Source organism: Osmerus eperlanus, chromosome 8 (assembly GCF_963692335.1).
Source record: "Osmerus eperlanus chromosome 8, fOsmEpe2.1, whole genome shotgun sequence".
Taxonomy (NCBI): domain Eukaryota; kingdom Metazoa; phylum Chordata; class Actinopteri; order Osmeriformes; family Osmeridae; genus Osmerus; species Osmerus eperlanus.
In genome coordinates, this window is record NC_085025.1 from 8,653,876 (window position 1) to 8,664,905 (window position 11,030).

The 11,030-nt window shown below is 40.7% G+C and overlaps 1 protein-coding gene across 2 annotated transcripts; it reads right to left on the reverse strand.

Moving 5' to 3' along the window:
- Positions 1-855: 855 nt before the first annotated feature.
- Positions 856-10,058, reverse strand: gata4 (GATA binding protein 4). 2 transcript variants are annotated; one of them, XM_062467687.1, is made up of 6 exons: positions 9,269-10,058; positions 4,586-4,752; positions 4,170-4,331; positions 3,269-3,350; positions 2,990-3,120; positions 856-2,738 (listed from the first exon to the last, which is right to left on the reverse strand). In XM_062467687.1, exons 1-6 carry the CDS (start codon positions 9,795-9,797, stop codon positions 2,613-2,615), a joined length of 1,197 nt encoding a protein of 398 aa, XP_062323671.1. In that variant the 5' UTR covers positions 9,798-10,058; the 3' UTR covers positions 856-2,612. The 2 variants fall into 2 exon arrangements, with proteins under 2 accessions (XP_062323671.1, XP_062323672.1); XM_062467688.1 differs by having other exon boundaries at positions 4,170-4,295; positions 9,269-10,057.
- Between the last annotated feature and the right edge of the window lie 972 nt (positions 10,059-11,030).

Genomic DNA, 11,030 nt, shown 5'->3' on the forward strand with positions numbered 1-11,030 from the left:
GTTTGAGTATATATGTCAGAGTGGCAATTATCAATCCTATTTAAAGACAATTCAGGAAAGCACTGAGAGTGACCAGTCTCCTTTGTGTGAAAATATTTACTCTGCCATTAGAAAATTGCTAGGGCCAAAGGCACTGAATATGAAATTCCCCCTGAGTATAACTATGCAAGAACAGGACAGAAATGTTCAATATTTCCAACTCTGATTCGCAAGATGAGAAAGACCGCTTGGCACAAGAAATATCCACCATGCTTGAAGCTCTGCCTTCTTCTCTATCGGACGAAACATACTCTTTACATGAACACCTTCAGAAAGGGACCACCTTCACCCTTGGCTGGAGTTTTAACTCGCAAATATGTGACACAGTGCGTGCTAAGATGAGAACATCGTTTGAGCAGTGCTGGAGAGACATGGTCCAGGATAAGTTTGCTGAGTTTCTAAGAGAAATGCTGATTGAGAACTTCAGCAAGTGCACCGTCCAGCTTTATATCTACGACATCACAGCTGTCACAAAACATTACCTGCACATTGGACAGATAAAGTTAGCAGATGACAAGGCAAGTGTCAAATCCTGAATTGTGGAAAACATTGTTTTTGTATGTGATTCAACTGTATACTGTGCATTCAGCACAGAGCAGAGAAGACCTCTTCTCTGGCAGGCATAACAGTACCCAGGGAGAGCTTTTTAATGATATGAAACAGAAAATAATCTGTCTTCTTTCTGTTCTCTTTCCAAATATTCTTTGAAATATTATCCTACAAGAGCCTCCAATATATTTATAGAACCTTTGAGTACCTTATCTTTACTTGTAAACTGTTATTCATATTCTGTATAGAAACACTGAAACACACATGTCAAAATATATGCTTGTCTTTATTACAATTCTCAAAGAGCTACAGGTGCACAGAGAGGACAGGTTCAGTATCAAGTTCAGCGTTAGTGCACGTCGACATCAGCAAGATACACAAGCCCATCTCAACTGTGTCTCAGTGGTACACTCTTAGAAAAAAGATGCTACCTAGAACCATAATGGGTTCTACCGTAATCCATATGGCAGGCTTATTGAAAGAACCTTTGAATGACCCATTCTGGATCCTGGTTAAATCACTGAGTTAAACAGTGAATCAAACCTTTTCATTGAAAAAAGGTTAAACTAAACTTTATTTTTCTAAAAGGGTTCATTTTCAAGTTTTCCACTGAGACAAACTGAGAACCCATTTGGAACCCTTTTTTGTAACAGTGTACATGTTGTTAAAAGTTACTTACAGTATTTCACAAATATGTGTTAGACAATTATACTGGAGTGGAATTTTAACATAATGTTCATAGATTTATAATGGTAAATTACATGTTTGTGACCATTTGCCACATAATCCCATGCCACACAATCCCTAGGCTTTTCACAAGAAATGTAAGAAGGTGAAGATCTTACAGTATCTGATGTTTGAATGTAAAGTCTCTTCTAAAACAGCCACATGAACAATAGGAACAGCATTTATAGAATAAAGGCACAGGGCTTCTTCATGAAGATGTTTTCTTCTTCTTCAGTATATTTCCAACCAGGAAGTGTGGCTTCATACTTTTACATTGATCTAAAACAACATTTACACTGTAGCACATTAGAATTGATGATTTTAAACGTTTGCTCAATAGAAGGTGAATGTGCTATCAACCACTCAACCAAACAAACAACTAATCACATTCACCTCAAGCAGCTTCTTATAGGTAGTTTAACACAAGACAGTTTGCAGTCTTAGAGACATCAAATTGTTTGTGTATGTTTTTTGTACTGAGTATCTTAGAAAAAATACTCAAGGTATCACTAAGGGAGAAGTAGCTGGTTCTGCCTCAGAGCAATGTAAAAATACAGAGAAGAAGAATTAAAATTGTATATGTAATTGTTTTGCTTTAGCACATGGAGCGATGTAATTCATCTTGTTTCATACTATATACTCTCTTCAGGGAGTTTGTTAGACTGTAGTTCTTCAAGGGAATTCCTCTTGACAAACTGTAAGACAATACTTTCTTAACTGGAGTCACATCTAGCACTCACAGTCCAAAACTATAGATTATGTCAGTCTGCCATCTTGCTATCATGTTGATGTGATGTTGCAAAACATACTTGGCTTGACATCAAGGGAAAATTGACCAGGTAAACTGTAAAACTTGTGAAACAAGAGAATGACAGAATGTTTACACAGAGAAACCAGTATATAGAAATAATTAAAAAAAAGGAACAAATATATATTTGTTTTCTTCTTGTTTTTGGCATAGTAGTCTTTTTCAATTGTAAGGTTGCTTTGAGCTGTAGAATGGAGACAACCATGGCTAGAGCTTCTGTAGCTTTTCAGCTACCATTGACCCTTAAACTTGAGTATCGAGCATAGATCTCTACCAATGCTGATCAGCAGTTCTGGGTGTATTCATCCATTCAGTCACCCTTTTACTACACAATTATTTTTGCAGATCTCGGTTCCGTTTCCTTTAGAGACCCTAGTTCTGGACCTGCGTTGTGGTGGAGGCCATGCAGGTCTACTGTGGGCTACTGGGTCTGTTTTTGAGGATATGGGGTCTGAGATATGTTGGAACCTGTAGGGGGCGCTGCCTTCCTCTAGGCCAGGACCAGGCTGTTCCAGGGTTCACTCTTGGAGCCTGATGCACCTCCGTGACCCCCAGGGGTCATCTTGAGGGGGAGAGCCCCTCCTTGGGCGGTGATGTAGGCAGGGAGGGCTGACACCTGGAGAAGGAGAGATGTGAGATGGATCCGAGAGCGAGAGAGAGAGAGAGAGAGAGAGAGAGAGAGAGAGAGAGAGAGAGAGAGAGAGAGAGAGAGAGAGAGAGAGAGAGAGAGAGAGAGAGAGAGAAAGAGAGAGAGAGAGAGAGAGAGAGAGAGAGAGAGAGAGAGAGAGAGAGAGAGAGAGAGAGAGAGAGAGAGAGAGAGATGTTATGTGCGTATGTATGTGTGTTTCTGAGAGAACGTGAGCTCACCTGGGTGTGTGTGTTGGGATGTGAGTACAGGCTGTGTGTCTCAGGTTCTGTCTTGATCTGTCTGGTCTCCTCTGCGTTACTAGAGGCAACAGGAGTACTGGTCGGGGTGTGGTCACCAGAGGCTGCACTTCCTACACAGAGATAAGGGACCGTTATAAGGGAACACACAAACATACACGCACACACACTCATCTAAACACACAAACGCTCATACAAACACATACATACACACACACGCGCACACACACACTAAACAAAATGATATATTTAGGTACTGACCAGCCTGGGTCTTGTTGAGGTTCTTGGGTTTACGTTTGCGAGTCTGGATTCCCTCCTTCTTCATAGCTAAGGGACGAGGAACCTGAGGAGACAGAGACATTCCAGTAATTCCTACTTCACACCTGGACTTTGAAAGGAATTGTATGAATGCTTTAAGTCAAGAAACCTCTCTCTGTAAGTCAATCTCTATGTTTTGTTCCATGCTCTCTGTCTCTCTCTCTCGTGGGAGAAATCAAGGATTTCCTAAGTGCTTATTTTTCTTATCTTATTCCCAATCAGTAGATGTATTACTATATTACCTTAATACAGTATCTGTTCATGTATTCTGTCTCATTATTTACTCATATATATGTGTTTCTACTGTGACCTATATTGTGCATCAGTGACAGTCCTACAGTAGCCTTCTAGGCACTGGGTGTAAAGTGAGTACTGGGGTCAAGAGAATCATTGTACTTGACCTTGTAGGCCTACACTGTAGCTTCTAGGAGTCCTGAATATGATAAGCCCTCGAATATTGTTGTGTCTACGAGGAAGAGTCTGCCTGATTGAATAATGAGCACCTGTTGGCTATATGTTATCTTTATTTTCTCTAGTTACGATCAATTCCATCCTCTGACCTTCATGTCTTTGTGTCTTCGTGTGAATCTGTGCTAGTACTGTTGTGTGTCTGAACTGGTCATGATTTTTGTTGAGGTGTACATTAACTCTCTCTCCAATCAGCTTTTTGTCTAATAGTTATAAACCCAGATCCAAAACTAAGAATCATATCCACCATTCTAGTGGATACGCTTCCACCACACTCTATCTTTCTATTTTCTCTCCATCTCTCTCTCTTTCTCTACCCTGCATCTTAAACTCTCAACCTGCTCCCTCCCCCTCCATCTCTCTCCCCCTTTCTCACCCCATGCAGCTTCATGTAGAGACCGCAGGCGTTGCAGACGGGCTCCCCCTCTGCGTTGCGCCTCCACAGTGTAGTGGTGGTGGTGTGGCAGTTGGTGCAGGACAGACCCACCCTCCTGGATGCAGACTGCACACAGCACGGACAAACATAAAATCTTCCTGACTTTAGAAAAATACACACAGTCATCTTTATTCTTACAGTAAGAACTAGTAACCGGATCCCAAATAAAGACAACCACAAACACATCACTTTAGCTCATCAAGTAGGATCTAGCAAGCAAAACTGAGGATTAGAGAAGGTGAGAATTCAATTTATAGAAAAGGAGACCATGAAAAGAAGGAAGGGCTGTAAAAAAGAAGGGATATGATAGAAGCAAGGAAAGAGGAGTGGAGTAGGAGCTGTGTTTCGGGACTCACCAGTCGCCTCTGAGGCTTGATGAGCGGTCGGTTAATGCCATTCATCTTGTGGTACAGTCCACAGGCGTTACACAGGTAGTGGCCCGTACCATCTCGCCTCCACAGAGGGGTGGACATAGCCCCACAGTTAACACACTCACGACCCTCAGAAAAGTCATCATACAACTCTGATGGAGGGATGGACAGAGAGACAGGAAGAAAGTGATAGGAAGAAAGAGAGAGAGTGAGAGGACAACATCAGCATTTGCACCAGAACTAAATTATGTCAACGGGGATACAAAGTTCAAGAACATCTATTTTACTGTTGACAGTTGCATCTTTTGACTAGCAGAGAGCGCTGTCCCCCAGCTTGTCCTAAAAACACACACAGCAGCAATGGAACTCTGTAACCCTGCTTATCTGACGGACCAGCCTCTGATAAAGGGCCAGGATGGAAATAGAGCTGATATAGAGATCCAAACCCAGAGGACGTCTATCTCTCCCTCTTTCTCTCACTCTCACTCTCTCTCAATCACTCTCACACCATGTTGCTGTCCCCGTGTATTTCTCACTCTCTATTTCTCTCTCTCTTTCTCTCTCTCAATCGCTCTAACACTGTTACTGTCGCTATGCTTCTCTCCCTCTCTCTTTCCCCCCCGCTCTCTGTCATTTTCTCTTTCTCACACACTCACTCGCCCTCCTCTCTCTTTCTCCCCTTCTATCAGTCTTGCTCTCTCTTTCCCATCCATGTCTCTTCCTCACACTTACTGTAGGCCTTTGATGGATGTTATCTGGACTCTCTACTCTCAGACATGAGAAAGTATCTCCCCAGAGAGCTCTTAGTCACTCAGACGATGGGGTAGAGACAGCTACAGAAGGGCAGCTGATGAACAATGTCGCTTTCTGTTCTCCATTCTCCAATAGTATACTTACCCTATGAATGAATATCTAACACAATTCACAGATGCGTGATGAAAGTCTCCTGAACCTAATGTTTTGATTTAAAATAATGATTAAAAGTGTCATGTTTATGTGTGCGTGTCTCTGTATTTGTATGTGTGATTGCACAACATCATAGCAAGTATGTATAATATACGTGGGATTTATTTTTGTGGAACATTAATGGATATCATCGACATCATATCCTGTAGCACTCCTCTTTATCTCTGTGTGGGGCGTTCTGGAGGAATGTGTTAGCAGCCCTTTCTGGAGGCAGAGGCTGACTTCCTACATTGTTGACGCCAAAGCTATGGGGCTGCAGAGCAGGCCAGGGCAGGGCGTCCTTGGGCCAGGGAAGATGCTAGCCAACACATCGCAGAAACACAAGACAATACACAACGGGTCTGCTGGTGTGTCAGTGTGCCTCTGTACACCAGCCACAGTGTAGCTTTATCTCCACAGGAGCAGAGAGGACACATGCCAGTCTCACTGTGTAGTTTATAGTGATTCTAAAGTATCATTCTAAAATGTACAAGTGACTCTTAGATTTTGATTAGTACACGTCGATGAAACAATCCAGAAGAAATGATTGGCTACAGTACAACCTCTCGAGGACCAACAAGTTTGGTCAGTATTTTTGCTTCAGCTTGCAAAAAGTAAATAAAAGTCCAGCCTGCTGACATCATCAAGACATTGAGGGGAATCTGAGACCTAAATAATCCACTACTACTAACACAGTATAACATTTACATATATGATATTCTGATAGTCTTGATAATCTGATGTTCTTTTTTACTCAAAAGGAGGAAAGGGAGAGTCAATTTGAATTTCCATCCACATCCTCAATGAAGTAATAGACTTCCTCTATTTCTATCTCTGTATGTTTTTCTCTCTCACACACACTATTTCTCGGTCTTTGTCTCTTTCTCACTCTCTGTTTGTCTATATTTCTCTCTCTTTCTCTCCCCATCTCTCTGGACAATGCTGTGGTTTAATCTAACAGTGCCTTTACTCAGTCAGGTGAGAAATTAGGGTTTAACCCTACCCTGTTGTAGCCAAAGCATGGCCACCACCAGCTCAGTGGATTGATCACATTTACACACTTCAGCAGTCATGTAAATCTAGGTTTTAGACTAACAAACCTAATCACCTAAATGCAATGTCATTATTCAACCAATTCATTCACAGCTATTGATTCTTGTCAATCACTGATCAACATGTGATAATACACTTCATGTGGGATTTTGCTACCCTTGCGTTTAGTCTGAGAAGATATGTTGACGATAATTGCATTTGGATCCAAAAACGGTTTAAGGAGTTTTCTATGTCATATCATAGATAGCAGTGATGTACACGCAAACTCCAGAGAGAATAACTAATCACATGTAACATGATAACAACAACAATAATCATGTGATAAGTGAATATATGTACACTGTCAAGTCTTATGGTAAGGGACCTATATGTTCACCCACAGGTGCTGACTATCGATCTCTGTTGTGAAACTCATATCTTATATGGTGGCAATTGATAAGAGAGTGTCCAGAGTACAGCTGAACCTACCACCAGGGCAGATCAATACCCACTGTCAACTAAAACTGATCCCAAGTCAAGATATTCGCAGCTATCTGTTCAAATGAAGCAGATTGCTTCTGTGAAAGCCCATGTTGCACTACTTTGCTATGTTTGCTATATTAGGGTACCACCGCTTATTCTGTTAATTTAATATTGTTGTTTTTAGAGATGGATCTTCTATAACTATAGTATGCACTGGCTCATTACAAGTGTAAAATGTCTTTTTTTCTTAAATGATGAGTAAAATGGCACAGTCTCTAGAACATAGTTTTTAAGAAGTTGTATTTATTAATTTATTGTTAAATTTAGACTTTATTTAGGCATAGAGTCCATTGTGCAGGCATTAAGACACATTGGGGGTAGGCAGGCCTACATTCCCATTCGCGTTGTTATGTGTGGAATTTTGTTCTTATCTGAGTAGAGTGTGAACCAGGCCCGCACAAACACCTGCAGCCGCCATGGTGCACCAGACAAATGACTATTTATTACTATCTTTTTTTATTTTTTCCACCGTTGAATCTTCCTTATGAATACCCCTGTTCAATAATTAAGAATAATTGTTTTTATGTCTAAACCGTTTTTTCATTTAATGAAGCAACAGATCAACAGAAGGTAGATCCTGAAGAAGTCCCCAAAAAATTGTCGCTTCAAAATAATTTAGCCTATAATTTTTCCTTTTTTGGGATATTGATTTTGGTGGTTCAAATTTTAGCCAAGAGATATTAAGTGCTGTTTGAATTATGCTTATAAAAAATGTTTGGGCGTGCGTCATTGCCGTGCATTGGGCCTGGCCTATAATTAAATACCTAAATGTTACCAATTAAAATATTTGATTCTGCTATTTTAAAGACAACGGAAGAAAACATGTAAATACGAACGAAATACGATGTATTACCGGCCCATTGTCTTAAAATAATCCTAAACGAGAATGAGGATCATGTGCACGCATGGCTTGAATAAAACATGTAGGCCTAATTAGGCCTACCAAATAACGACAGCAATGGAAGTATATGATATCTAAAGAAATGTCAAATTCAGTACAATTTAGTTAATATAACCTCAGATATCCTATTTAGCGATGTAACGTATGTGACAGGCCCATCAGTGTTCCTTGGATATGTTTGACCACATAACCACATCAATTGCGGGCCTGACATTGTATGGAAAGGTTTTTGTTGACCACGACCGCCAATACAATTAGTTTGGCTATAAAATGTCAATAATTATGTGGACTATAAATTCCCTTTATAGGTAATATATTTCAGCCTACAATTAATCTTGAATATTTTCTTGGTGGCTAGATGATCACTAGGCTATTCGATTTGCCGTGCAAGCAAAAAAGAAATGTAGACGAAGTAAAGGCTATTAGTCATTCTTAATCATGAATATATTGTATCGCTTAGCCTATGTTTATTTCTGAATCCTTCAGAAAAACTTTTTTTTAGCTCAGATTTTTTTTTTATCCCGTGGTTTTGGCATATGATGACAGTTATTCATACACGTTTATAAAGCGACATACAGCCTGTAGATTCAACTTTCATAACGAGACGAACATCTTTTGCGAATGTCCACTTTGGCAGAAATCAAAACGACAGAGATCTTTTCGAAGAACACTAGTCACTTTTTTCTAACGTTTTGTTCAATGGTAGGCTATGTGTAAAAGTAGTTGGAGTATAGCCTTACAATCTACGCCACTCAATCTAAAAACAAATTGCCTATAATACCAACAGACTATTATTAACTGTGCAATAGATGTCCTTGGTTTAGGAAAATGTCAACATTGTTCGATACATTGACAACCTTAAGGTATGTTGGATTTTCATGGAGGGCGATTAAGATCACGATTGGATGGCTCTATTTGATGAGAATATATATGTATAACTATAGACCCTATAGCCTATTTTACCTATTTATAATAATCGAGATTCAATCTGTAATCAGAATCAGACTCATCTTTAGACAATTTTACATCCTATGGCTGGTGCTTCAAAAGCAATATGCCTGCTACTCACTATGTGGCTATTATTCAACAAAGCACTTTACAGCAGGCCAAGGCTATAAAGATTATGAAAATATTTAGGCTTAGGTGACAAGGTGACAATCCTGATTTGAGATTGCAGGATAATCCAAAACCAATTTGAGTTTTATGTCGTATATGGAACGATAAGTCAACAGTGTATTTTCTCTCACCTAAGTTGGCGTGCCTGACAGCACTTGGTCCCCCCGTCTGAAGACCATGTAGGACGGTGCTGTCAAAGGGTGACGCGGCCCACGTCCCACCCATGTTTGGGCCCATGTAGGCCGGGTAAGGGCTGTGGTAAGACCCGGTGAGGCCGCGTGTCCCGTAGTGGTCCCTCCCGTTGGCGGATATACTTAAAGGGCTTGAGTAAGTTGCCGTTTCCCTCGCTGCGGCGACCCCAGAGGAAAGTGGTGGACTGGTGGAGAACGTGAAGCGTGAGGACACTGGAGAATGGTGAGCGTTGGCAGTGTTATATGACGGCACACTCTCAGCACAAGGCTGCGTCCAGGCCGAATGATTCGACACGGGGCTATTCTGCTGAGAGGTCCCGTGTGTCTGGAGGTAAGGAAGCGTCGGGATCATGGGGGTGACCCTAGTGGTGGGCACGTACACCGGTGAAGTAGCCGCGGTATTGTGTAGAAAACCGTGCTCGTAAGACGGAGGTCCGTGGTTGGTTGTCATGGTTATACCCTGGTACATATCCTCGTCTTGGGGGGACCATCCGCGTCGGTGGTCGGTGCTGATAGCCTACCTGTGCCCTGCCCGCACGGAACTTGCTTACGCACTAGACTGTAATGCAATAAAAAGTTTTCTCGGTCCCCTCAACGTTGGTCTTCGGTTCAAAAACAGTATTCCGTAGAGCCTTGCAGCATCAGGACGGGTCTGAGAACATGAGAGAAAGAGAGTGGTGAGCAGAGACACAAACTAGGCTACCTCTCCCACTTAATGATCAAGATTCCTGCTTCTTTGTCATAATCTCTCTATCTCTCTCGCTCTCTCTCTCGCTCTCTCTCTCTCTCTCTCTCTCTCTCTCTCTCTCTCTCTCTCTCTCTCTCTCTCTCTCTCTCTCTCTCTCTCTCTCTCACACACTGTCTCTCTCTCTTTCTCTGTCTCTCACTTTCTGTCTATGCTCAAACACTCACCTCCTCTTTGCTGCACCTAATTTTGTCGTTTCAAAATATTTTTGCTTAAATAGACCTATGGGTTATGTGGTCACTTACCATTTTTGTGTCAACTAAATACAATTAATTCTTGAACATTTTAATGTTCTTTGTTTAAAAAAAATATTATTTTGTCCTAAATCATAGGCTAACATAATTTGGAGATATAGATATCCTACTGAATGTAGCCGATATTTCGCCCACAAGCGTATTCATTGAAAATGGAAAGTGCAATGACTTATGCCTACACTTTAGGCATTAACACATTCACGCATGATAGAAGCTACACCGTTTTTGCAATTCTTCCTCTCATTTCTTAAAATATATATTTTTTTGGCAATTTGTCACAGTTGCTCACGTTTTTCAGGCACGTTCATTTTAGCGCAGGGTATATATAAATGGTCAGGAAACAAAGAACTGTGTTGATCATCCCTTCCCTTTAAACTATAGGCCTACCACTACCCCTTTTTTTCATTTGTGAAAAGCGTTTGCTGGCCTATATCAATCCAGATTTAATTATTCTGGGAATATCGGATTATGCCGGTACATAATCCCTTAATGTATTATGGGAATATTGGTAACTTTTTCTATAAATGTTTTATCGTATCGTACCCTTAATTTTCCACAGATTTAATAGAAAGTATACTTCTGAAATTGACATGAAAATAAAATAAAAACGACCTACAACTTTTATACGAATATATGAATATGAATTAATGATAAATGACAAAAAACAACAACTCCATAAATTATTTCATAAATCATTAGTAAG

Bases quoted from the DNA above. Each gene is read 5' to 3' on its own strand.
- gata4 (XM_062467687.1), bottom strand. From the start codon at position 9,797: ATGTACCAGGGTATAACCATGACAACCAACCACGGACCTCCGTCTTAC. The intron at 3,351-4,169 runs GTGAGAAAGGGG...CTGTCTCCTCAG, and splicing joins TCTACATGAAGCTGCATGGG to GTTCCTCGTCCCTTAGCTAT. The intron at 2,739-2,989 runs GTGAGCTCACGT...CTCCTTCTCCAG, and splicing joins ATCCCAACACACACACCCAG to GTGTCAGCCCTCCCTGCCTA.